Raw genomic sequence first — 27,326 nt, forward strand, 5'->3', positions numbered from 1 at the left:
TGCAGGGTTCACAGTTCCGGGCTGATGCCAGGGGTTAGAAACTTGCTTTGAGCAGAGCCACTGCTCATGGGAGTCCCAGATGCTCAGAGTCCCAAGGTAGCCAGGTCCTCCGGGGTTTGTGAGGTTGCTGGCCACAAGAGGTGCCGGGATTTAGCAGGAGCAGGTTCGAGGGTCGACAGGCCGGTAGGGCTGGGGCCAAAGCAGTTGGTGTTTTCCTCTTCTTAGCAGCTGCATGGAAGGTGTTCTTTCTTCTTGCTCTTCTTTGCTTTTTCGGAATCTGGAATCTGGAGAAGGAAGGTTCAGGGTGCCCCTAAATACTAGATTTAGGGGTGTTACAGGTAGGTAAAGGGCAGGGACCAATGGGTCCCTGCCCTGGGGTGGGTACACCCCCTATTCTTCCACTCTCCTGTGGGAGGGGGGCAGTGGCCTAGTCCTGATTGGGTAGGGCCTCCCATCTTCAAGATGGTGAGTGCCCGGAGATGTGCTTCACCTCGTCTCCCCCACCTGAGGAGTGGGGTTGGCAGGCTGGCACATCCCCTGTCCTTACTTGGTGTTTCCTGCGAGTCTTCCCGCCAGAGTGGGGGTCAGAACCGGTGGGGGCCAGTTTGCTGGGTACAGCAAGTGGCCTGGAGAAGCTCACAGAGGCGGCATGCCTTTGAAGCTTCCCCTTGCCCATCCTGGGGGAGGAGACCTAGCACCTCGCCCAGGATGTGCATTGTTGCAGGCCCAGGAGAGCGGGGGCTCTCCACCCAGGGGTCCAGCAACATGTCTGCTGTGTGACAGCCTAGGCATCCTCCCAGACCAGACGTGGATTGTAGGTTAGGTTTCAGGGGGCATCTCTAACATGCCCTCTTCAGTAATTTGTACATTAAACCCCACACTGGCATCAGTGAGGGTTTAATGTGCTGAGAAGTTTGATTCCAAACTTCTCAGTCTTCAGTGTTGCCATTATGGTGCTGTGAAGTTCGTGTTTGGCGAGCTCTCGGCACCATATACTCTTAAATGGCAACACTGCACTTACAGTGCCCAGGAATGGACCTGAGTACTGTAGGGGCACAGGGCTCATGCTCCTGTGCCCACACCACTGGCATAGGGCACCCAGCTAGAGGGGTGGCTGATGTATGCCAGGGCAGTCTAGGTTGTGGGCATGACACACAGGGATGTGTGCCATGTCGACTCTTTGTTTTGCCTTGTACCCAGACACTCAGCCTGCGAGGGCAGTGTGGTTGTGTTAAGGTACAGGGCCTCTAAGGGTGGCACAATAAGTGCTGCAGCCCTTAGAGGCCTTCCCTGGTCACAAGGCCCTGGGTACCTAGGGTACCATTTACCAGGGGCTGACATGTGGCCAGGGTTTGCCAATTTGGTATTTTAGGTTTTAGGGAAGGAACATAGGCCCTGGGCACCTGATTGGCAGGAGTCCAGGGCACACTCAGTCAAAGTACATTCAGCAATTCAGCAAAAAGTGGGGGCATACCATGCAAGAAAGATGGCACTTTCTCACAGACCCCCATTTGTCAATAGGGCTCCCCTCAATTGGGCATTGGTCGCACCCTCGCTGTCTTGGGAGGGTTAACTTACAGCCCTCACCCACTGATGAGCTACTATCCCCTCCTCGGAGGGTTACCGAGGCTGGTGCAGCTTTTCTCAGTGGTCTCATTGGCCACTCTGATTTTGAACATGCAACCCCCTTCGGCGCCCTCAGCCCTTTGAAGCTTCTCTTTATGGTGCCCTTTTGGGCACCTGGGTTTGGCCAGCTTCCGGTGACCCGGTGGCTCGTTCGGTCTTGAACCGCCACCGTCCTGCTCCACATGATCCGGTCTGCTTATTTGTGCATCCCGACGTGCAGGGGTTTGTTTTGCAAACTGCCTTCCCTTCCTTGCCCCGGCTATTGTTTCCTCTCTCCTGGGAGTCCAGATGGCTTGAGTCATGGGTCGGAACATCTTTGCCTCCACTTGTGCTGCACTACGGTCACTAAATACAGTGTGTGTCATGGCTCAGGCTACCTCTGCCCTGTGGGACTCTGCAGAGCCTTTCCTCTCCACCAGCACTGAAGGCGCTCGTGTTGACCTACTTCATCTTTTCCGGGATGGCCGTGACCTTGCTGAATTTACGGTCTGCTCTGCCTTGGATACTGCTGATTCCTTAGGCCGGGCTATGGCTTGTTCAGTCGCCCTGCGGCGCCATGCTTGGTTACGGGATAGCGTCTTCCCGGAAAATATACAGGAGAGTCTTGTTGATTTACCCTTTGATGGGGTTTTATTGTTTGATACACACGCCGACTCGGCTGTTCGGCGCCTCCTTGCGGGCTTTCGCCCCCCCTTCGGCCTGTGTTCCTCTGGTGTTTGTTCTGGGGTGGTACCTTTTCATTTAGTATCCTTTTGATGCGTTATGTGTTTTAGGCTGATAGTAAGCCTCAGGTCTTCCTTTTGCATGGTCGGAGGTGATTACCCTTCAATTTCTCATCCTTTGGATGCATTATCGTTTTAAACTGGTGGTTAACCTACTGTGGCAGTGTTCCACAGATTGTTCCTCTGACTGTGGCTTGCCCTAATAAACGTGTTCCCCGTTGTTGGGGTGTACATACTCCGTGTGGGGTACATGTTTGCTATTATATAGGTCTGTTATGTCAACTGGACCTACGAGTCCCTTTGGCCTCTAGGCGTCCTCTGAGGCTCTCATCTACTTTTGTACGGTGCTCAATGTTGTGCCTTGGCATCATCTTCGATACGTCATTGGTCATCTTGCTTATTTGCTTCATTTTCCTCCTTCAGAGGTTTTCGGGGTGGTTGTCGCGCTTTAAAGGCAGCTTCCGTCTTCCATTAAGGTACCAGGTGTGTTCCTCTACAACCAGGTTGCATAGTCGTGGCTAGTTTACCCGTTTCTGCTATATATATCTGTAAATAAGTATATATACAAGTTCCATGGGTACTCTTCTTTCTAACTCTTCACCTCTCTTCGAGGTTGCAAGGTCTGGTCCGAAGTCTCCATGTTTCAGGGACATTTCCAGTGATGCATGTGGCATTACCAATAAGGCCCTTTTCGCGTTCCGCTTACTAGGGTGGTTCCCCGGTTTTACACTGCTCCTTTCTTCGTGTTCAGTTACTGAATGCTTCTCTCTTCTGGACAAGGGTTACTTTCCTTCCAGTCGGAGGGTGTGGTCTGAAATTCTGCGATTATTCCTTCGTTTCTACGCCTTAGTACTTTGGTGCCTCTGCTGCACCTTCCTTCGGCTCTGCTATATTGTATCAGCTGGGCATGCGGGACGGCTCTTCTGATGTCAGTCGTCCTAGATCTCCACCCTGCATATCTGTATTTCGTGTGTTGGTTCTCACCTTGGTCTTACAGCTGCCTGGTAGAGAAGCCTTATGCTTTTTTTAGCTATGCCACCTTATGGTCTCTAACTGTTTGCTCTGCGCATGTTTCTGTGTTGGCCTGCACTAGCGTGCTTAAGATTGTTACTGTTCGCCCCTGTTCCCCCTTTTGGGACTGGGTGTGCACTTGGCGTGCTGATTTCTAGTCTTGACCTTTGGTTCTTGGCTGCAGCCTCTCCGGCCTTCTTTCCGAGGGCTAGCCTGGTAGGCTCTGGTTGCATCTCTTTAATCGGTGTTCACATAGTACGCCATTACGCTGAGAGTGGTCCTTCTTCCTCTCTTTCTTTTGTTTGGTATATGGCTGGTGTTGTTTCTACCTCTCATTCTTATGCAGGTATGGTGTAGCACCATTATGGCATTTTTGGGCTGTCTTGCATCCCGTTATCTTTTGCTCTTTTGCTCTTCCGAACTATTTGGGTTGCTGTCTGGCTGTTCCGCCAAAGCCTTCCCCATTGTCCGTCACACTGTTGCAGGCTCGAATGCTTGGCGCTTTCTGTTGTTCTGTCGCAGACCCACCTCCCCTTTGGGGTATGGCTGTGGTATCTATTCTAAGTTAAGGAATCTGTGGCTAGATGTCTATATCAGATGAACGAGTTACTTACCTTCGGTAACGATGTATCTGGTAGAGACGTTGTCTAGGCGCAGATTCCTTAACGCCCACCCAGCCTCCCCGTTCTGCGAGGACCTTGCCAAGTGGGGTTCTCCGCTGGGCCCCTTTTACAGTTGGCATTGTTTTTTCTCTCATGGGTCCTCACATTGTTGCGTCCCTTTGACATTTGCCATAATACAGCTGACTCCCTCTTAGTGTTTTCTGTTACCGTAATACAGTTGACTCTCTCTCTCAAGGGTTTCTTACCTGTGAAATAATGCCTTTTGATTAACCTTCACCAAGAGATTCCTCTTCATTTTCTTATCTTCTCCTGCTGCCTCCCCTCCCTCACACCTTCTCTATTGGCTCAGGGTTCTAGTCTCCTCTACAGTAGTCTTCTTTGGGGATCTGTTGACCTCTGTTTCAGACCTCCATTTCTATAGGGGCAGTACCAGACTTCATACCTTCCTGCGGTGGACTGTTGTTCTCTCTGTGCTCCGTTCTTGCTGGATGACACAGTTCTACATGGTACTGACAGTCTATTTCTGTCTGTTGTTCTGCATGGTAATAACAGTCTGTTGAGATATTCTTCCCTTGTTGCACTTGGGAAGGGTCTTCACTTAGCTTGAGAGGTTCTTTCTCACAGCTTTTTCACTTGTATGTGGGCAGTGTCTGATTCGGTCTTTTACGATGGTGTCTTGCGCCATCCTCCTTATTTATTCATGGATTTTCACCCCTCGCACACTGTTCCCATACGTTCACAGTTTCTTTGTTGGTGGCTCCGCGTTGTGTCGCGGAAAAGCTTCTCCGAAGAAAACTGACGTCAGCGCGCCGGGAGGGACTTCTATGACCTCGCTGACGTCCTGTACGTGGACGACGTCAGGGTGGGGTCGTGTGGCGCCATCCCCCGACGCGCGGAGGTGCTGCTGCAAAAAAGTTTTCCGGATCCAGTCTGACGCATGGGGATATTCTAAGTTAAGTAATCTGCGGCTAGACAACGTCTCTACCAGATACATCGTTACCGAAGGTAAGTAACTCGTACTTTACAGTTCCACAGAGACGTTTCTTTTCTACTAATTCTCATGTGTAGGAAAATGCCTCTTTTGCATATTCACCCCCACATGTTTGGATTGATGTCGCTGATTTTTCGACTCTGAGAAAGCACTGAGGCCTGCTAATCAGACCTCATTCCCGCTGTTCTAACCCCTTACAAATTATATGTCAAATTCGCTACCCCAAATTGGCAGAAATTAACTTACAAATCCCTAGTATATGGTACTCTGGGTATGTAAGGTTCATTCAGGGCTGCAGCACTGATTGTGTCACCCTGTGTGTGACAAGGTATAGAATGGCTCCCAGCTTGCCACTGCAGACTGGAAGAGCAGTGGCAACTCTGCTAGTTCGACTCTGCCATTTAAACCAGTGGCAAAGCCCCCACTTTCCTTGACAATATATAGAAGTCTGCCTAAGGAAGCCCTGTCGATTTCTAGAGCACGGAGCTGTATATTATCATGTGAGACATACATTTTTTTGATATATGTCCTGGTAGCTACACTTCAAAATGTTGTTTTGCTATGGGAGAGTTAGTAGCCCCATTTGCTTACACAGTTACTGGTTGACCACTCAGCCCGGCAAACCTCCGCATGGGACTACTGAGATGGGTACTGTAAGGTATCAAATAATCGTGGCATTTAACCCGACTTGATGCTCAAGTCGAATTTAATGTGACTATTCAAGAAATGCAACTTTTAGAAAGTTGCCGCTCTGTGAAAGTTTGTCCAGTAGCCTCACACGGTTACTGATCACAAGACCGCTTTCTGCCCTCCTGGGGAATAGTGTGAATGACTCCCAGGAATAGTAACAATAGCAGCCTGCTTCCCAGGAAGCGATTTAGGTTGTTGGCCCAGAAGGCGAGTTTCAAAGGCAAAGTTGCCTTTGGTGGGCAAATGGTTGACGGCGGGAACAGAGAGGGAAGACCAGTGCCCAAACTAGATTTCCTGTGGGTGGGTAGCCCAAATGTAGCCACACCTCTAGGGTGGGGCTACCTAGCACCTAACATCCGATGAGTGGTTCAGACATCTTGAGAGTGGGCAGAATAGTGCTCTGTAGGAGCCGTACATATTATCATTGTTTGCACCAGGCTCACCTTTCAAAAGTTTCAAATGTTCCCTAGTATGGTGACTGCGCTGCCCCCAGCCGCGAACTCTCGCTGTCCCCAGGGCAGCGCATTCATGTGAAAACACGGAGCAGCTGCTCCGTGTTTTCACTGTGCAGGCGGCACCCGCCTGCACGTTCAAAGGGGATTAGAGATCGCCTTGCAGGCGGGTGCAGTCAGGGACTCCACCCGCCTGCAAGGGGATGTCAGGGGTGTGCATGGGACTCCCTTCACCCTCGGCAGAGGGCAGCTCTTAGGGGGCACACTAACAGTGCGACACCTTTTAAATGGCGCACTGTCGGGGCGCCTCCAGCGGGTTTCTTTGACTCTGCGCCACTGTCTGTAATAAGACTCGGTCGCAGAGTCAAGGAATTCCCTCATTTGCATAGGGCACACCCCTATGCAAATGAGGGAATACCCTCTGAAGGTAACGTTGCCACATTAACTGCGCCAGCGCTACCGGTATTATAGAAGGGGATGCACAAGTGTCTGCGCCCCCTTCTATAATACCAAAGTGCCCCGGAGATGCGCAAAGCGGGCGCAAACGCCCGTTGCACCCCCAGGGCACCTTCTGTAATACGGTCCAAGGATTGCTAGATGCCACACAGATCCAGAAAGTTGTTGTCAAGCAGGAGGGGACCTAGTAGCCCATTGGCTAGTGACTGCATCATCTCCCATGGGTCTTTCTAGGTATAACTATGGCGCTGCGGGAACCCTGAACCTCCGATCATACCAGAACTGGAACAAGAACCGAAGGAGGACTGCCCTTCTGACCACTAGACTTGGCCAAGAGAGGCTGCACTGTCTGCTCGACTGCACCTGTCACACCTTTAGCTAGCGAAGAGAGGACTGTGCCTGTGGCTCCTGGCTTGGGGAAAAGTTGTTCCCAAGCCCCTGGCCAAAGAAGGGACTCCAAGGGTCAGTTGACTGACCCCCTGGAACCAGCACCAAGGGCACCAAAGCAGAAGTAGCCCAACTCTGCAAATAAGTAGCAACTTCTGAAGGATCGCCACTGACTGCCAGTGGGCTTCTCAAGACCTCAATCCTCAAAAGCCAGTTGCACTTGATTCAGAGGAACCTGGGGTGTCGTCCGAGTCCAAATTGGCTGCCCAAGAGGGGCACCAGCCCCCACCAAAGGATATTGCTGGGACCGAACAGCACTCGGAGCATCTTTGAGCATCTTCTATCTCCTGCATCTGCAGCATCTGGACCTCTCACTTGAAGTCTATGGCAGCTGAGCTGTAAAGTTTACAGTTACCAATGCTTGTTTGTGGTTAAACTGAGATTTAAGTGTTTTTCAAATCTGTATCTCCGGAACCATCCTGTGCAATTTGCTAATCTTAGACTATAAAAATTCATAACAATATAATCTATTTTTTATAAATTGGTATCTGATTTCTTTCGTGTTATTTCGTTGTTTGGTACTGTTGAATACTTCACACTAGTTCCTTTGTTTAAGCATTGCTGCTCACAACCACAGCTACTAAGGGTTCAGCTTAAGGTTTTACAAACGAGCCCGACTGGATCCAAGACCGTTTTCATGAGTGTAATACATAGTAAGGCCACACAGCCATATCATATAATACACCCAAATTCTTACCTCTTGTTTTGTAGCCGCCTATACTGCTAAGTGACTGTCTGCATTTTATTCATGCAATTATACCTGCTGATGTAAGTAGTACTCTGTAAATAAGTAAACATAATGGCAGCACAGGTGACAGTCTTGCTAAACTGCAAGGAGAGGGAAGAGGATGTAGCTTCACTGCTAGAGTGGTTGAGACTGGTCGACTGGGTTCCAGTCTCGGCAACGACGCTCAACATTCTCTGATTCTGAGCAAATCACTTAATCTTCCTGTGCATAACAAAAATTAATGTGTCCATCTGTAATGAAACTGGTGCTCATGTAAAGCGGTCTGATACCCGATGTCTCTGGTCTAGTTCGCGCTATATAAAACTAAAAAAAGACTGTCCTCTGCATTCCATTTTTGATCGAAGCCCTGTTCGTTTTCCCTAATTGGCCAGTAGAGGTAGCTTAATGGATACATGCAAGTATTCTGTCAACAATGTTTAACAACACCTTGCAAATCTATTTTGTTTAGGGATGAGACTGTAAAACATTATCAGTGTTCACTAAATCTGTAACGTCTTATTTGAAAGCCAACTTCTCAATGGAACTTGGAGTAAATCCGTGCTTCAGTTATGCACACACATTTGAGGTAAAAAGTCTTATTTGCACTTTCAAGTGAAGGGATGAGTCACCAAGGCCTGCTAGTGTTCTCCGGCATATTCTCGTTTCATTAAATGCAAGGAACTTTATTTTATGCCATCTAATCAGACCACTCCTTTTCAAGGACATGTGTCTATTTCTTTCATGTGGTGTTGCAACATTGACTACTCCTTGTGCTTATTGCGAGCATTATTGCTAGGTGCAACATCCAGAAATGCAGATGTTTTTAGAAACCCCTGCAAAAAGATTGGCTTGAAGACTGGCCTACATGCTGTTCCCGTCTGCATGCAGCTGCAGACCGAATTAGACGTTGTTTCATATTGAATAGAATCAAATATAAACGTTTTAATGTAATAAGGACCAGTTAAGTTAACAATCTTTCTGTTCCGCCTATAGAACAGTATATCAAAGAAACACGTTAGTGTTAGATTCCTTACCTTAGAATATCCCCAGGCGTCAGACTGGATCTGGAAAGTTTTCGCTAGCAGTACCTCTGCGCGTCAGTAGGTGGCTACGTGCTGCTCCACGTCCGTCGCTGGTGTCGTATGCGCCGAGATGACATCACGGAGACTACTTAGGCACCACCCATGCGCGCTGACGTCAGTTCGTTCTTTTTCTGCGCCAGTAAGCGCAGATCTGGTTCGAACACCTACCGTAGTCACTTTTTGACTATCTTTTTGAGACTTTGTCTCCTGTAAGTTTGCGTTTACTCTGGTGCACGTAGGGATGCCTGGTTTTAAGTGTTGTGGGGCCTGCCGTCGCAATATGTCGGTGGGGGACCCCCACGACGTCTGTCTCTACTGCCTGGAGAGCGACCACGACTCCCGGTCCTGTATGGACTATCTGGCCATGGCCCCGAAAGCCTTGAGGGAGCGGCGCCGGAAGCTGCTTGAGGTCCGGCACTCGTCCCCGTGCCGTTCACGGCCTAGGGGCTGCTCCAGAGAACGCTCGCGGGGCCACCATCATCGCTACTCAGGCTCCAAGTCTTCACCGTTGAATTCGGGTAAGAGACGACACAAAAAGAAGTAGAAGAAGCGTTGTCGCTCTCTGACGTCTCCCAGTCGGTCCACAGATGCGGACGAGGGGGACAGGGGTTCTGCCCCTGCGACTCCTTCGGAGCCCGGGAGTCCCGCGGCCTACCCACTTTACCCGGGTCCGTCGGCGACTCTGGCACAGGTCGAAGAATTTCTTGCTACCATGGACCGCCTGTTTAGGCCTCGGGCTCCCGCCGGCGCACTCTTGGGCCCCGCGGTTCCGTGTCCGGATCCTGTCAGGCCACCGGCAGCTCCGGCGCCGCAGGATCCTGCGTCGCTGGCTCCGGCCACGGCGCCGCAAGGTCCCACGCTGCCGGCTCCGGCCCCAGCGCCACCCTCGACTCTGCCTCCGGTGCCGCAATGGATGCCATTTGTTCCGCCCCTGCCCAGGTTCCAGGACACTTTTGTCCCTCCCTGGGATCCGCATTGGGACACGGTGCCGGTTCGGCCCAATCCGGCGCCGTTCCCGGTGCCGTTTGTTCCTTCCCCGGTCCCTGCCCTGCCGCCGCAGTCTGTATCACATACGGCGGAGGTGGAGGACGACTGGGAGGGGTCCGAGAACCCTCCTGCTCGTCAGTGTGACTCTGAGCAAGACTGGGCGGACGAGTTAGAGGAGGCCGGCGACCTTGATGTCACCTCTGACCCGGGGTTTGCCTCTCCTCCGCCTACCATGGAGGAGGGCGCTTCTTAGACGGCGGTGGTCCGTCGGGCAGCTTAGGTCTTCAACCTTGATCTCCCTATGGTGGCCCTAAAAACTAATCTCACTGAGGTGCTCCAGACGGGGTCCACTTCGTCGGAGCCCCTGCTACCATTTAATCACTCCCTCACTGATGTCTTACTGGGCACCTGGTCACAGTCAGCCACAGGGGCCCCTGTGGATAAGAACGTCGCCCGGCGTCATCGCCCGGCGCCGGGTGACCCTGCGTTTCTGACCACTCATCCTACACCCGAGAGCTTGGTCATCCAAGCTTCGACGTCCCAGAGTGCCTTTCCCACGGCTCTGCCGGATAAGGACTCTAAGAAGCTGGAGCAGTTCGGCAAGCGGTTGTTCTCTTTGTCCAGCTTAGGGCTGCGGTCGGTGAACACCGCCTGCCTCTTGGGCCGCTATTCCCACGCGATGTGGGATACAGTTGCACAGGTGTTGCCTCAGTGTCCTGAAGAGACCCAAGCTGTACTGTCCCAAGCTGTTGCCAAGGGTAAAGATGCGGCTAAGTTCGCCATTCGGTGTGGTTTGGACACCGCAGACTCACTAGGTAGAGCAATTGCTACGACTGTGGCGCTTCGTCGCCACGCCTGGTTGAGATCTACCGGGTTCTCGCCCGATGTCCAAAGCTCACTCCTGGACATGCCCTTTCATGGCACTCGCCTGTTTGGCGATAAAGCCGACACTGCGCTGGAGCGTTTTAACGACTTGCGGGCCACAGCCAATTCCTTGGGTCTTTCCACGAAAAGCCCAGCCACTCCTAGTTTTCGTTCCTTTCGTGGCCACGGAAGGGGCGCCCAGACACGTTCCTTCAGCAAGCCTGTGCAGACCCAGCCTCCGCGCGGCCGCGGTTTCCACAGGGACGGGTCTGGGAATCAGCGTGGGGGTCAGTCCATCTCCGCCCCAGCTGATTCTACCTCCGAGCCTTCCTAATCTGAACTTTAGGGGGCACCCCACGCCAGTGGGTGGCAGGATCCGCCGTCACCTCCCCCACTGGCACGCGATCACGTCGGACAAATGGGTGTTGCAGATCATCCGCAAGGGTTACTCCCTTCCCCTTCAGTCCACCCCTCCAGCCATGCCACCTCAGTACCACCGCATGTCGGGGGACCACTTGGCACCTCTCCAGCGGGAAGTCACAGCCCTCCTGGCCAAGGGGGCCATCGAGTGCGTTCCTGGGCCAGAAGTAGGGAGTGGTTGTTATTCCCACTACTTTCTGGTCCCCAAGAAGGACAAAGGGGGTCTGCGTCCAATCTTGGACAACCGGAACGTCAACTGCTTCCTCCGGAAGGAGAAGTTTAAGATGTTGAATTTGGCTCAGGTCTTGTCTGCTCTCGATCCAGGGGACTGGATGGACTTGCAGGATGCCTATTTTCATGTTACCGTCCTGCAGGCTCATCGGCGTGATCTGTGGTTCATGGTAGGTCACGAGCTCTTTCAGGTTACCGTGCTCCCCTTTGGCCTTACCAGCGCCCCTCGGGTGTTCACGAAAGTGATGGTTGTGGTCGCAGCTCATCTGCGCAGATCGGGGGTCTCGGTCTTCCCCTATCTAGACGACTAGTTGTTGAAGGCGGGCTCGCCCCAAACGGTCTTCTCTCACCTCCAGACTACGGCCAACCTCCTGCATTTGCTGGGGTTTTCCATCAATGTGCTGAAGTCACACCTGACTCCATCTCAGAAGCTCCAATTCATCAGAGTGGTTCTGGATTCAGCACAGTTTCGGGTCTATCCTCCCGAACAGCGGATCCGGGATATTCGGGCTATGATTCCGATCTTTCAGCCTCTATCCGGGTTTCAGTCAGGATGACCCTCCGGCTCCTGGGCCTGCTGGCCTCCTGCATCCTGCTAGTGCAACATGTGAGATGGCATATGTGGGCTCTGCAGTGGGACCTGAAGTTTCAGTGGGCGCAGCATCAGGGCAACCTGTTCGATCACGTTCAGATCTCGGAGGGCACTGCACGTCACTTGCAGCGGTGGCTCACAAATCGCGATTGGGTCAATGGCAGAGCCCTCAAACTTCCCCAACCGGAGTTAACAGTGGTGACGGATGCGTCCCTCCTGGGATGGGGTGGCCACATGGGAGAGGCGGAGATCAGGGGCCTCTGGTCTCCGGCGGAATCCCAGCTCCATATCAACCTTTGCGGGCGATCCGACTTGCTCTGAAAACCTTCCTTCCCTCTGTCCAGGGACAGGTAGTGCAAGTGTTCACAGATAACACCACCACAATGTGGTATTGCAACAAATAGGGCGGGTGGGGTCGTGGACCCTATGTCAGGAGGCTCTGTGCCTCTGGACATGGCTGGTACATCGGGGCATGTCTCTGGTGGTTCAACACCTGGCAGGCTCCCTGAACGTCAAGGCGGACAAACTCAGCCGCAGATGCATGTTGGATCACGAATGGCGTCTGGCCTCGCACGTGGTGCAAGGTCTCTTTCTGCAGTGGGGAGAGCCTTGGTTAGATCTATTCGCCACCGAAGAGAACGCGCAATGTCATCAATTCTGTGCGTTGGAATTTCCAAGGCGGCACTCGTTCGGAGACGCTTATCGTCGCGAGTGGAGTTGCGGTCTGTTGTACGCCTTTCCGCCTATACCACTTCTGCCCAGAGTGCTGAAGAAGATCAGATGCGACCGGGCCCAAGTCATTCTTGTGGCTCCGGATTGGGCAAGAAGAGTATGGTATCCCGAGCTACTCAGTCTGGCAATCTGTCCTCCGATCCGACTGCCTCTTCGGGAGGATCTTCTGTCGCAGCAACAGGGGACGGTCCTTCACCCGAACCTGTCCAGCCTTCACCTCCATGCGTGGAGATTGAGCGGCGACAGTTAACAGCTTTTGACCTTTCTGCCGAAGTCTTTGATGTTATTTTGGCAGCCAGGCGTCCCTCCACTAAAACGGTATACGCCTGCAGGTGGAATAAACTTGTGGCATGGTGCACAGCGAAAGCTGTGGATCCCCTTTCTGCCCCTCTTTCAGAAGTTCTTCTGTTCCTCCTTTCTCTGGCCCAGCAGGGCTCAGCCCTGGGCCCTATCAAGGGCTATCTCTCTGCCATTTCCGCCTTTATAAGGCTTCCAGATCAGCCTTCTCCTTTCAAGTCCCCTGTTAGTCGTTTCTTGAAAGGCATTACACACACGATCCCTCCGGTCCCCTTTATAACGCCTCAGTGGGACTTGAATCTTGTGTTGAATTATTTGATATGTGCTCCCTTTGAGCCGCTTCACAACTGTCCCTTACGTCTTCTCACCTTAAAGACTGCTTTCCTGGTTGCTTTCACCTCTGCCAGAAGAGTGAGTGAGCTCCAGTCTCTTTCTTCTAAACCTCCTTTCCTTTCTGTTCATCCGGACAAGGTGGTGTTAAGGACCCGTCCTTCTTTTCTGCCCAAGGTTGTCGAGCCCTTCCACATCGGGCAGACCATCACTTTTCCCACCTTCTTTCCGCATCCTTCGAAAGAGGAAGAGAGGCTCCACCGTCTAGACCCAAAACGTGCGCGCTCGTTCTATCTGAAGCGCGCACAACAGATCCAGGTGGATGATCAACTCTTTGTTGGCTACGTGGGCGCCAAGAAAGGTCGGTTTGTACATAAACGAACCATCTCTCGGTGGGTCGTTCTGTGTATTAAAGCCTGTTACTCCTTGGCTAAGAAGGAGCCTCCTGTGGGGCTGCGTGCCCATTCTACTCTGGCGACGGCAGCCACTACCGCTCTTGGAAGGGGAGTCCCTTTGCTGGATATCTGTCAGGCAGCTACGTGGTCCTCGCTGCATACCTTTACCAAGCATTATTGCCTTGACAGCCAAGCCTGGAGAGACGGCTTCTTTGGTCGTTCTGTTCTCTGGTATTTTCTGGTGTGATCTTAGTTCGTAGACCCTCCACCAGAGTTGGTATTGCTGGGGTATCTATTCTAAGGTAAGGAATCTAACACTAATGTGTTTCTTTCAGATGAACAAGTTACTTACCTTCGGTAACAATATATCTGTAAGAAACATTAGTTCGTGTCCAGTTCCTTACCGCCCCACCCATCCTCCCCTTTCTGCGAACTGATTTCTAGGGTTAAGGTTATCCCTTTTTAGGGCCCTAGTTTTATGCACCAGTGGTCAGTCTCTTGCGTGGCTCTGCGTTCCTGGCGCGGAAAGTCGTGTACAGAACGGACGTCAGCGAATATGGGTGGCGCCTAAGTAGTCTCCGTGACGTCATCTCGGCACATACGATGCAAGCGATGGACGCGGAGCAGCACGACACAGTCTACTGACGCGCAGAGGTACTGCTAGCGAAAACTTTCCGGATCCAGTATGACGCCTGGGGATATTCTAAGGTAAGGAATCTAACTAATGTTTCTTATAGATATATCGTTACCGAAGGTAAGTAACTTGTTCGATAGGACATTAATGTTTGTGTACAATTTAAAGATTGACTCTATGGCACCTTCTTAAAAGAGAAAAAAAAAAAAGGTTTACATTTACAGAATTTGCTCAGAACTGGCAAGGTGTTTGCACACCCTATAGTGCCCCTACTAAAGTCTTTAAAAAGATGCTTATGTGGTGTGGGAGAAAGAGCAGTCAGTCTAGTATCCCATTAGACACTGTGCTCGACGTTGGAGAATTTTGCCTCTATGATTGTACAGTTAAAATGTGAAAGATGTTCTACTTTTTAAAGAGGCAGACTGCATGAATAAGCGTTAACACTTGGCTGTGGTTGATAAAGGTGTTGTGCGACAGAACATAGACTGAGGTTTCCTTTGCTAAAGAGGAGCCTACTTGCATCTAACTTTGCCTTCTGAATCCTACAGCCCCTCCAGATCAAGGCTGTGGTAGCGCCTGAGCACGTGAAGGGATACATCTACATAGAGGCTTATAAACAGACCCATGTGAAGCAGGCAATTGAGGGAGTGGGAAACCTGAGGATGGGCTTCTGGAACCAGCAGATGGTGCCCATCAAGGAAATGACAGACGTGTTGAAGGTGGTGAAGGAGGTATCCAGTCTAAAGCCGAAGTCCTGGGTGAGATTAAAACGTGGAATCTACAAGGATGACATCGCCCAGGTAAGGCTGGTCATGCTGTCTCAGCTGAGTGAATTCCATTCATAGCCGTGAAATTTTTGACGGAAAGTACATTGACTTACTTGCCTTTGTGGTGGATTTCCTCTTCCTGTTCATACGTTTGCTACTCTTTCACTGCCATAATGTGTCTTCCAATTTTTTGTCCATTGCCTCCTGTCCATTCCAGAGCTATGGCTTTCATTAAACGAAAGGTCACTGTGAAGTAATTCCTGCTTAATGGTACATACAAGCGTTTCTTTCGCTCTGGCTTATTGCTTGTCTTTTGCTTCTCAACAGGTGGATTATGTGGAGCCAAGCCAGAATACAATCTCCCTAAAAATGATCCCTAGGATCGACTATGAGAGGATCAAAGCTCATGCTACCATGGTGAGGACTTGCTTAGAGTGGCAAATGTTTTCCCATCTCGACTTGTTAAGCAATCACTGTATGCAGAAGCGACATTCAGGGAATGTGAGGAACATCTAGAAATTGGATAAGTTGTCTATATAGTGGTGGAGTGAAATTTAGTTAGACAACAACACAATGGAAAGGTAAGAAAATAAAATGTGTTCTGCAGTTCTCCTTTGCTACGGTTTGGCACAAATCAGAGTGCAAATTGATTTGAATTGTGTTATGGGTTTAATTTTCAGCAATATGCTGCAAATCTGTTTACACACTCCTTGTTGTTGAGATTGTGTTGGACTGTATTCGGGGGAGGGGCAGGGTGTACTGTAATGATGCTTAGTTATTCAGTAGTGGATCTGTCTGCTTCTGCAGCAAATGTAAATGTCCCCAGTTTCCTGTTGCAAGTCGTGGTTCCTGGGATTCCAAGGTAGGCAGAGATTTTAGGTCTCCAATTGCGGCAATTTGAATCATTTATCATTGACATACTTGAGCCAAAGCTCTATTGGACCCTTTAGCGGTTGTCTCTCTTTGGTAAAGCGACATATCAATGAGGTAATGCTGGTTTAGAATAAAGTTTGCACAGCAATACTAGTCAATAAGGTCACCTTTACATTATAAAAGAGGTACTTTAATGTACCTAAACATAGTGAACTAATTAATTCTCCAGCTCCTTATCCGAAGATAGGATCCTAAACGCTATTACTGCGTTTACGAGGTAAGCACGATATTTAGATTTAGCATGGGGACCTATGGATAATGTTCTCTAATCTATAATGATCACAAAAAACCCTGGTATGAAATATTCATTCTTTATGAATGTTATGGGAAACAATAGGACCAAAACCTCAGTCTTGTTAGGAGACTCTTTAAAAGGGTATCTACTCGCAATGCTTAAAAGGCAGATGTAATTTTCAGTTTGCACAGAAATTATGTGAGTTTTGTCTGTTTTACATGAATGTTGAGATTTTTATCACAGCCCAGCTAGATCGTGGGAGTATACCCGTCCCTAGTGTGCATACAATGGAATTCCCAGGCCCAGGGGTTGGTGCAAGATGGTTCAGATGGCAATATATTGACAGCCACAGGTGTCAACCAAGAAATTCCTGTGGCATGGGAATGGAAATCGTCACTATTCACCGACAACAGCAAGGAGAAGGCTCTCAACAAAATATCTGATGGTGTATCGGCAGGCGTTTCCAACATATCTCTGAATCTAACCACTAGGGTTACAAAGATGCAGCCAGTGGTCCAGACTCAGGGGAGCATCTCTGAATCTCTAGTCTAGGGGTGAAGTCGAGGTAATCCTCAAGACTACTGGAGGCAACTGTAAGCGTGTACATGTTTTCTTGCAGCATGGAGTGGGTAAGAGAAGAAGAGGCATACCTCAACATGAGTACAAGATTACAGTTGTTCTGGCTGTTGGTGATACAGACATGATGTTGGTTGATTTGCAAACAGCTGGCAGGGTAAGGAACTCCTATCCTGGGGCCCTTCTAGACCTGAAATAGGTCCCATAGGCCTCCTTTGGTCAGCGGGACTCCAGGCTTCACTGGCAGGCAGCATTTACCCATGAAATGCAATGTCCAGCCTAGTATCCTACATGCACCAGTCTCTTCTTGCACATGACACTCCAGGCCTCTTCCCTTGAGTCTTTAGTCCAAGCGTGTCCCCTACCTCAAAGGAAGGTAGTTATTAGCAGAGAGCTACTCCGGTAACTGTCTTCTCTGCCTCACTGATGTGAAGCTTCACATTGTGTGTTTAGTCGATCCTTTAAAAACCTACATTTAAGGAAGCCAGTGCTTATGGTCATGTCTGTCAATTAACGTCTCTTGTAATGTTTGAGTACTGAAGGGTTCCACTTTTCCATGAGGAGTATGTATTCTGGGTGGTTGTACCATGCAGAGCTCATGGTGAACTGTAGCTTCTCCTTTGCTTGTTCTAAACAGGTCAGGTAAAATATATATCCACCAATGTATGTTTCCTAAGAGACTGAGATCCTGTCGAAGAGGAGATAACACTTCACAAGTGTGATTTACATGCATACTCCTCTGGGCAGCCTCTCAGACAGCCAGCCACCATCTTGAATGCCAAACATAGGTGGAGTGCATATGGCACCAACATGCATTTAGTCAGAGATGCACACATACCTCACACTCACCCACAAAAAAACACAGGCATGTACATTCGCACTCGACAAAGTATGGCTGTGAATGACTGCTATTGGGGAAGATTAGATGGGCCTTTTACATAGGAAAAGCAAATGGGCATCTCACTTGAAGGATACAGGTGAAAAAGCTGTCCCTCCACTATACTCAAGCTAACACCACTGTCGGACTTTCCATTCTCAAAAAAAGGGCTACCGTTTGGGTGCCCCTTTGACTTCTGAGCTAGGGTTAGAGGAGTTAGGAGCCTCAGTGGGTTTGTTTGGTTGTCAGGCTTGCTAGAGAAATGTGATAGACTGGAAAAAGACCCAGGACAGGGCATCCTGCCTCTGCTGATCTACACTTAAGACTCTACGTCCCAAAACATATTCTGAATTGTCAATGGGCCTGGCTGCCTGAGGTACAGAGCCAAATAGTTTTATAGTACTTAGACACAAGTTATCGAACACTGAAGTATATGGCCAATATTCTTCTATTGTCGGGGATTTGGAAGGCTTCTGTAATGTTCAAAAGAACATGGACATGTGCAAATGATGGTCTCTCACAAAAGGGTAATCCCGACAATGAAACAAAGGCAAGACATAATAATTGCAACAACTGTATCTTCGCCAGTCTTACCATTTCTTTCTTTTCCATGCATGTTAAGAGGTCTTCTTAAAAATGATCAACAGGTTATGTTCCTGCTTTGGCAACTCTGGTCGGCCAAAGATTCTGGTTAAAAGGGGCATTTCTGACTGACTCCTGGCTGTCAACTGAGTATTTCACATTGGTACAGTCAATTTTCAGGGTAGAACTGGTATTCTTCGAATGAAACTGCTTCAGCAGTGGTCACACACGCATTGGCAAACTTCAAGGGCCTGGGCCTCTGGAACCTGTTTAGAGTTAAGAGGTTTCAGTGTACTCAGCAGCCTTGGATGTGAGTGCACTCACTGGATGAGTTACTGTTCATTGGGAACAGTGAGAAAAGAGAAAAGAATGAATCCATTGTAAAGCTAAATCCACCTACCCCTATTGCTTCCTGCGGCTGATGCTGTAACAGTGACTGTGTCGAACGCTTGCCGACACGACCAGCAAAATTGGAGCCCTGATCTTAAAAGGCCTTGATGGATTCAGATACCTCTAGCAGTGCTGTTTTAGTGCTGCATCTTGGCGTAAAGCCCGATTGAGAAGTGTTGAACAATTCAAAACGTTCTAGGTATTCAAACAGTTGGATATTCACAAACTGTTCCGACATTTTTGAACTAGCTGGCAGCAGAAAAATTGGCCTAAAGTTGAAAACATTGGCTTGGTTAGCTGAAGTATTTTTAATAATAGTGGTATTTCATTTGCTTGTTTCCACTTTTTTGGGACAGTAGCCGTTGCCTAGGAAGTGTTGAAGATCTGATTTAAGACCAGGTTAATTGTGCCAATTGCCAGGGCTAATCACGCAGGAGGAGAGGGATCCCTAGAAGATCCAGATTTTCAAATTAAAATGGCCTGCCTCAAGTCTTTGAGGGTAATCTGGTGGAATTGTAAGAGCATACTAGAAGCTCTAGTAGTTATAACAGGTAGCCACTGCTCATGTGCTCTGGTATAAGTTGAGTCAATCAGTGATTATTGTATTTTTCTCACTTTCTCCTTGAAAAAGGTGGAGATGTTATCATAGAGCTCTTTAGAGGGCGGAATCTTGGCAATAGCTGCTTTAGGCTGAAGAAAATCTTTAGCAATCTGAAAACTTTCACGAGTAAAATTATTAGCTGTACTGGTTCTTCCCGAGAAACTCCACTTGATCTGTTTTTATTGCTTTTCGCTGGTTTGTTTCTTCTTGTATATCTCATTTTCTGCTGTTTTCTAACCTCCCATTTCCTCTCGAGTGGAGCTCTAGCCTCCTATACACTTTTCGCCAATACCACTCCTGTCCAGAGTGCTCAAGAAGATCAGGAGGGACCGGGCCCCAAGTCATTCTTGTGGCTCTGGACTGGGCACGTAGAGTCTTGTATCCCATGCTTCTCCAACTGAGCATCTATCCTCCAATCAGACTGCCCCTTCGGGAGGATCTTCTTTCGCATCAGCAGGGGAATGTCCACCACCCGAACCCATCAACTCTACGGCTTCTTGTGTGGAGATTGAGTGGTGGCAGTTGATAGCATATGACCTGCCTCTCGAAGTCTGTAATGTTACTTTGGCAGCCCGTGGTACCTCTACCAAGACCTTGTATACCTGTCTGTGGAACAGATTTGTAAAATATTGTACAGAAAGGTACTTTCTAACTGCTTCCCTTTCTCAGGGCTTGCTTTTTATTTTGACCCTTGCCCAGCGCGGCTCTGCACTGGGTACTCTCAAAGGGTACATTTCAGCCCCGTCTGCCTTCCAGATGCTGCCAGACCAACCCTCATTATTTAAATCCCCCATTGTAAATAGATTCCTTAAAGGACTTTTGTACATATGTTATCTCCTCCCCCTTTCATCATGCCTCAGTGGGACACTCTCTCACCTTTCTAATGTGCGCTCCATTTCAACCTCTGCACAAATGCTCCCTCCGGCTGCTTACTATCACAACAGTCTTTTTAGTGGCATTCACATCTTCCGGGAGGGTGAGCAAATTGCAGGCTCTATTATCCAAGCCTCCTTACCTGACCATCTTCCCTAATAACTTTGCACTAGGGCCTCTTTCTTACCGAAGTGGTAACACCATTCCATGTGGGGCAATCTGTCACCTTGCCCACTTTCTCTGCTCCTCCGCACCCCTCTAAAGAAGAGACACAACACCACCTTTTGGACCCTAAAAGAGCATTGTCGTTCTACCTTGACCACACTAAACCGTTCTGGGTGGAAGACCAACTCTTCATGGGTTACATTAGAACAAAGAAAGACTGTGCGGTGCAGAAGAGGACTATCTCGTGATGGGTTGTCCTCTGCATAAAGATTTGCTACGCGCTGGCCAAAAAGGAGCCTCCTGAAGGCTTAAGGAGTCACTCCACCAGAGCTAAGGCTGCTACCCCGGCGTTGAAACATGGAGTTCTAGTCCTCGACATTTGTCAGGCAGCAACATGGGCATCCCTGCACACGTTTACCAAGCACTACAACCTGTACAGTCAAGGCTGCAGGGACGGCCTTTTTGGCCGCTCTGTCCTGCAGGACTTCCTGGTCCAAACTGGTCCGCAGTCCCTCCTCTGGGGATGGTATTGCTTGGGTATTTATTTAAAGCTAAGGAATCTGCGGCTAGATGTCTCTATCAGATGGACAAGTTACTTACCTTCGGTAACACCTTATCAGGTAGAGACGTGATCTAGCCGCAGATTCCTTACCGACCCACCCATCTTCCCCACCCTCGGACAAGATTTAGGGTCAGGGCTGATTCCGTTCAGGGTCCTTGTTGATCAAAAACAAATGTGTCAGTGCACTTCATGGCTTTGTGCTTCTGGAATGGAAAGTCGTGCAAAGTAACTGACGTTATCGCGCTGAGGTGGTGCCTGTATAGGTGACGTGGATGTCAAAACGGCACCGAAGACATCACGCAGAGCTGACCAACACCACCTACCGGCGTGCAGGGGTATTGCTCAGAGAAAAATCTTCCCAAGCCAGTCTGATATCTGCGAATTTCAAAGGTAAGGAATCTGCGACTAGATTATGCCGCTACCAGATAAGGCGTAACCGAAGGTAAGTAACTTGTCCTTCTGGGAGTGTGATAGTGGCATTTAAAAAGACTTAATTCATACAGCCTCTCGTTCTCACATGCTTTGCAATCCTGCAGTTACCTGATTGTGGCAGCTGTAGTCTTGGAGGGTGCTAGACAGACTCATGCGGTTGTTCCGCTTCGGGGGTGGGGGGTCTGTCTGTCCCCAACAGCTGTCCACTTGGATATAGTTGGAATATCTCCATGTAGACATCCTTGACAGTGGGCTGCTCCTTTGCACAGTTGAGCTCACAAGAGGCTGCTCTGGTGAGGCTATCAGACCGGTTTGAATAGAATGTGTATTCCACACGAATCCATTTGTGAGCATACCGGAGAATCTCTGTAGCTCAGACAGCATGGACTGTTAGTGCAGGGTGCCACATTCCCAGAGATTACAAAAATCAGAAAGTGACCTTATTAGGGCTATATTCCATGCAACCAATGTGCTCTTATAACATACAGCATATAGCTTACTCAAACTGCACTTAAGCAGGAGAAGTGAATGATGCCAGTTAAAATAAGTGAACGGATATCACTATGAAAGTCTTTATGTAGATCTTCCAGGGATGCAGATAAAAAAGACTTGTGCCTCTTGTACATCTAAATACTGGCGCCAGCAGTCTGTCTCCTATAGCCAGGGAGATAAGCCATTATCCAGTATTAATGATGGTTCAATTTCAGTGTACCCCCAGTCCAGTATAGTCTTGTGGGTTAGTAATGTTGGCCTGGGTGATGCCAGAAATGGTGGCCAGAAATTTGGGGAGAGGGGGACAGGGGGAGCACAGCTGTCTGCACTATGCGAGAAATTACTTTCTCACACTTTCAGTGCAGTCACTATCTCATTGGAACCAAAGTAGTCACTGTGGTGAATAACGTTTACTTGCTTTCCTTTTATTTCAGAAAGACTGGTTTTCCAAAAGGAAGAAGTTCAAGAGGCCTCCACAGAGGCTCTTCGATGCCGAAAAAATTAGGTGAGTGGCCTATTGTATCTGTAAAAGTAAAAAACATGGCTTGCGAGTTAGTTGTTAAGGGTAAATGATTGTATTATATGTTCACTAGTGCCTTTATGTTTTTTAATTTTAAGCTGTGTGCTGAGGTGCAGGCAATCTGACACCCTGAACTAGCTTTTTTGTTTTTTAATTATCATGGGGTATGAACAATGTAGGCTGGGCTGTAAGATTAACATTGTCATGGGTAGGAGTATTGGTGAGGTGAACCTTTTGACATTTTCTAACTTTCTTTTGTATGATGCTACTGTGCATGTTGTAAGTCTTAGGGCAGGTATGGGAATCATGTGGCTTGTGGAGGTGCTGACATGCTGCCTGGGGTGGATGGCATATAGTGAAGGGGATAAATACAATACTGATTATTTATTCAATTGTTTTACATAGCCTTGTCTTGTGAGCACTTTTGAGCTACAAGAAAAATCTGGGTTGATATGCATGGTTTCCATTCACTGTTATGATAACTTGGAGTGTGACTGACCAAGAAATCTCAAAACTAGACTTCTTTAAATTCAACCCCCCCCCCCCCAGCCCCCCAGCTGAATGTGCCCCAGAACATTTTGTATCGATGAGGAGCTGTTATTTCTCCTAAAGGTGTACCTCTGTCATGTCTTTGTATGCTTTGAAGCATCACACAACACACAGCTAAGCGGAGACGGCAAAAATTGGGTGCTAAATTACTCTGGAATTGGATTTAGTACACCTAGTTACTGGGAAGGAAACCCCCTCTGGTGTAAATAACCTTCCTGTATTTTTGAGAGCTCATACATCCGAGACGCTTCTGCAGGACACAAAGCACAAAATCATGGCCAATTTTGCAGAGATCTCCTTCCCTGACAAAAACCTGTTGGATTGCCAGGGTAAAAAGAGATAAAAGACCTGGTTAACGTCCCAAAGAGTAGAGTACCTGGGTTTCATAGGTTGGGAGAGGTTCCCAAAGCAACCTTCTCATACAGGGGCGCACAGCCAATTGGGGCATGCCATGCCTATATAGCTAAACAGAAAGAATTTACCAACCTGTAAGCCATTCCGTCCACCGTCAGGCTGAACAACTAATTTGGTGACCTGAACTACGTTTGCAGCCACAGGATTCACATCCCGTTGACAGCATCAACCCATCTAACGCTCCCAAGTGGGATTGTATCGTTTGACCATGCTATCTGCCCAGACCTTAGAGGAGAGAACCTCAGCTTGGCTCCCAAAGCCCTAGGATTTTTCAATGTTGCCGTTTTTCCGCCATGCCATCGGATTAAGTGAGCTGTCCAGAACCAACCAACTTGGGAGGAGAACTGACCAGCCAAGCCCACCTCCAAGGAGGCGAGGTCACCCAACTTTGGGTCCATCTTAATCAACAAAGACGACAAAACGTAATTAGCATTACCTTGGAAAATAACCGCGCGCTGAACCCAAGGGAAATAATAAAGGAACCAAAATGTTTTTGTCAGGGTTCCAGTGATATCCAGATTTTTGTCTTGACAGGAGAGCCAAGACCCATCGATCCCCTTCTTGGGATCTTTAATATACTTTGCCAGCAAAGTTTTATTTTATAGTCTATTTCGGTGGCGAAGGCAACTTTGTCCTCAATGGAAGGGCGAGACCATTCCGCCCCGGCGACAGCTGTGAGCCTCCTTTTGGAGTGGTTTGCGCCAACACCCTGCCACGTATTTTTGCCAATTTGTCTGCCGGGGCACAGTCCGATGACCTGGAGTGGAGGATATCCTCGGGGTAAAGCATGTCCAACGTTGAGTCTGAAGGGGGCTGGCCCTGCGGAGTGGCAGGGCCCTGATATCTGCACCAAGGTCTGGAGGGAGGTGCCCACCTCCCCGTCGAAATCCCCATGTGGGTTGTCCCCATCCACATGATCCAAGGTTAGGGTAAAGTGGGGGCCAAGGGGTCAATGCCAGGGGCAAGCGCAGGAGGTACTTATGTAGCCTGGTCTAGGAAGGCCTGCTTTAGCCTGTCAAAGGGGTCCAGGTCTCCCCCCTGCTTCCAGTTTGCACTTCTGTTGCTCAGGTTCTAGCACAGGTATCACTGCACTGAGGTAGGAATAGGGGTCCCTGAGAAGGCCAGGGTAGCAAGATCAGTGCGGGGGCCTTGGTGCACTGTTCATCTATTTGCCTGAAAAGGCACTCCTCAAGCGGGACCACGGCCTCTGAAACTGCCTTGTAAATAGATGCCTCCACCACCTCATAGAATTTGTCATTCTAGGCTAGTACCACCCCTAATGTGGGCTACTGTGAGGTTGACACTATTTTTCAGAAGTAGCCATTTTTGTGATGGCATACTTAGAAATTATGGGACTGGATTATGCCCACTTTCCACAGGAAGTGGTCATATAGGGTGCATAGTGACCCCAAGGGTCAGTAGCTCATTTGCTACTACCCCACACTCCCCTAACATCCCTAAATTCAATATTTAGGGGAGTCCTTGGCACCAGAGAAGCAGATCCTGACGACCTAGGAAAAGAGAGGCCACCAAAGAACTGCAAAAGCAGAGAGAGAAGAAGCAGCTGAACTGGTACAAACCCTGCCAGCCTGTCTGCATCCTTCGTCGAAAACTGTGCTAAAGTCTACTCGTCCTTCAGCTGTTGACTCCAGATAACTAGGAGGACTGCTTGCTTTCGAAAAAGACCCAAGACCTCCCGTGAGCAGTGGACCTGTTCTGAGGAAACTCCAAACATAAAAGACTGAGGCCTCCGGAACTGCCAGAACCCGACACCCAAAGTCACCCCTGCACCTCTTGTCTGTGGCCCGAGTTGAAGTGGGCTAACGGTGTCAACAAGTTCCCCCAGCCCTCCAGAGCTCAAGTCCCTCGTGGGTTCGCCCCTCGTGGACTCCCCAACATTGCCTGTAGCCTCTGCACGCAGGCCCCCTCAACCACAACTGCTCTGGCAACAAAAAACCCAACGCCTAAGGACACCCCTGCACCTATCGCCCCTGGGCCTTGGAGAAGAGGACCAAAGGTGTCCCCCCGTCACTGAGCATTGCAAGCCTTGAACCCCTTTGCTGGTTCAGCCCGACTGGCCTCCTGGCCTGAGCCTGCAGCCTCTTTCCGCAGAGTCCTGCGGTGTACTGCTGGTGCTGCTGTGGACCTTGCCCACCACTTACCTTAACTCCTGGAGATTGGTCATGTACGTCACTGTACTATACCTGTTTGCAGAACTTGTTCTTCCTTCCATAGGATAACATTGCAGAACTCAGAAATTGCACTATATCAACGTTTTAAAGTGAAAAGAATTTACATTTAAAAACCTACTTACCTGAACCCTTTTCCTCTGATGTGCAAACATATGTAAGGATACTTGCTATTTTATAAATTGTTGTGGATCTCCTTCTTGAGTTGTTTGTCATTTATTAACCATTGTGTGTATTTGCAAATGTCTTGCACTCCTCTGTGTTAAGCCTAAGGCTGCTTGACCACACTACCCAATAATAGAGTACTTTTGGAATTGCATAGTAAACCACTATCCACTCATAAGGGAACCCCTGGACTCTATACATGGTATATCAGATTCTTGATATATCACATAAAGAGCCAGCTTCCTACACAGCAGAATAACAGGCATGCATATATCACACTTGACTGGAAATTTGTGCTGTAAATTTCGTATTATGGCAAAATGATACTTTAAAGATTAGCTCACCGTCTTTGTTCATCAGCTCACTCGCTAATTTAAACATCATTATGCAGGCATCCGGTAGGCATAAATGTTGAATAGCCAGTGTCCATCTGTAAACGTCCGTGCCAATACTATTAACTTGTGCGTCTTGAAAGTGGACATTTATTGTACCCCAATGAGATGTTGGCTGCAGAGTACAGTCTTAAGCCCTTATTGGAATGTAATTATCAATAGAGTAAAATATAAGTGGATGTAATGGAGAAGAATCGGTAGTTCCATCTCTCAAGAGCATAGATTGATTGGGCCTACATGCATGTTTTCTTCTTCTTGCATAAACCTGCTTAGGGATTAGTTGTATACAAAATGTTGAACCTCCATTTCCTGAGCAACATAGGGTGTCTATAGAAAAAAGTGATATGCTCCGGATCAAACAATAGGGCCCAATAAGATTACAGCCCAAGATTGTGTTTGCCTTATTCCACAGTTGTAACATACCCCACCATCACCTAGCAGTGCACAGTTCCTTGTTTGAAAGGATTAATTTATTGTCACACTCAAACGGGCTGTAACTTTGGTCTGATAGTTGCAGATAATTGTTCCAATACCCAGAATTCTCATTCCACAAATGATTTAATGCTATTCTAGGGCTAACTATAGAATCTAAGTAAAACGTTTGTTCAGAGTGGCATGAGCACTAAATAAATACGAATACATGAGTCAATAATCTTTATCTGGAAATAAATAATTGAGCATGGATGGGGAAGTAAAACCCATAGTGTCTTACCATTTGCTGGTTTGTGGCACCCTCAGTCACACACACATCCTTTTTCCACTCAGGTCCCTTGGTGGAGAGGTAACCTCTGATGGAGATTTCCTTATCTTTGAGGTCAATCGTTACAGCCGCAAAGGTTTCTTGTTCAAGAGCTTTGCCATGTCTGCTGTTGTGAGTATAAACATTTGACCCATTTAATGTTGATGAAAGGTTCTACATTGCCAGGACCTAACTGCACACTTTGTGTACCTTATGTGCTTCAGATCACCGAAGGAGTGAAGCCTACTCTATCCGAGCTGGAGAAGTTTGAAGACCAACCTGAAGGAATTGATTTGGAGGTTGTAACAGAAACCACAGGTAAGGCTTTACTTACTTGCATATTTTACTCTAACCTTGGTGGAAAGCACAGTTGGAAACTGTTTGTGCCACATGGTTCTTCATCCAATACCAAAAAAGCCAAGTGCATAGTTTCCCCCTAATACATTTCAGTGACTACAGACTTGCTAAAAAAAAAAAACCCATAAATAGCACTGTCAGTTTGGGTGGATGCCTGATTAACAAAATTGATGTCATCAAAAGAAACCTAATGTGACCTGGCCCCAC

General features: G+C 48.6%; 1 protein-coding gene across 2 annotated transcripts in view; it reads left to right on the forward strand.

Annotated features, from left to right (window-relative positions):
• The window catches only part of SUPT5H (SPT5 homolog, DSIF elongation factor subunit), a 166,015-nt gene that overhangs the window by 102,770 nt on the left and 35,919 nt on the right, over window positions 1-27,326 (forward strand). For both annotated transcript variants that reach the window (XM_085625192.1, XM_085625191.1), the window contains exons 10-14: window positions 14,858-15,109; window positions 15,404-15,493; window positions 22,229-22,299; window positions 26,789-26,894; window positions 26,987-27,080. In XM_085625192.1, coding sequence (XP_085481318.1) covers window positions 14,858-15,109; window positions 15,404-15,493; window positions 22,229-22,299; window positions 26,789-26,894; window positions 26,987-27,080 — 613 coding nt within the window. The remainder of the gene's footprint in view (window positions 1-14,857; window positions 15,110-15,403; window positions 15,494-22,228; window positions 22,300-26,788; window positions 26,895-26,986; window positions 27,081-27,326) is intronic.

Source organism: Triturus cristatus, chromosome 9 (genome assembly GCF_964204655.1).
Source record: "Triturus cristatus chromosome 9, aTriCri1.1, whole genome shotgun sequence".
NCBI lineage: Eukaryota > Metazoa > Chordata > Amphibia > Caudata > Salamandridae > Triturus > Triturus cristatus.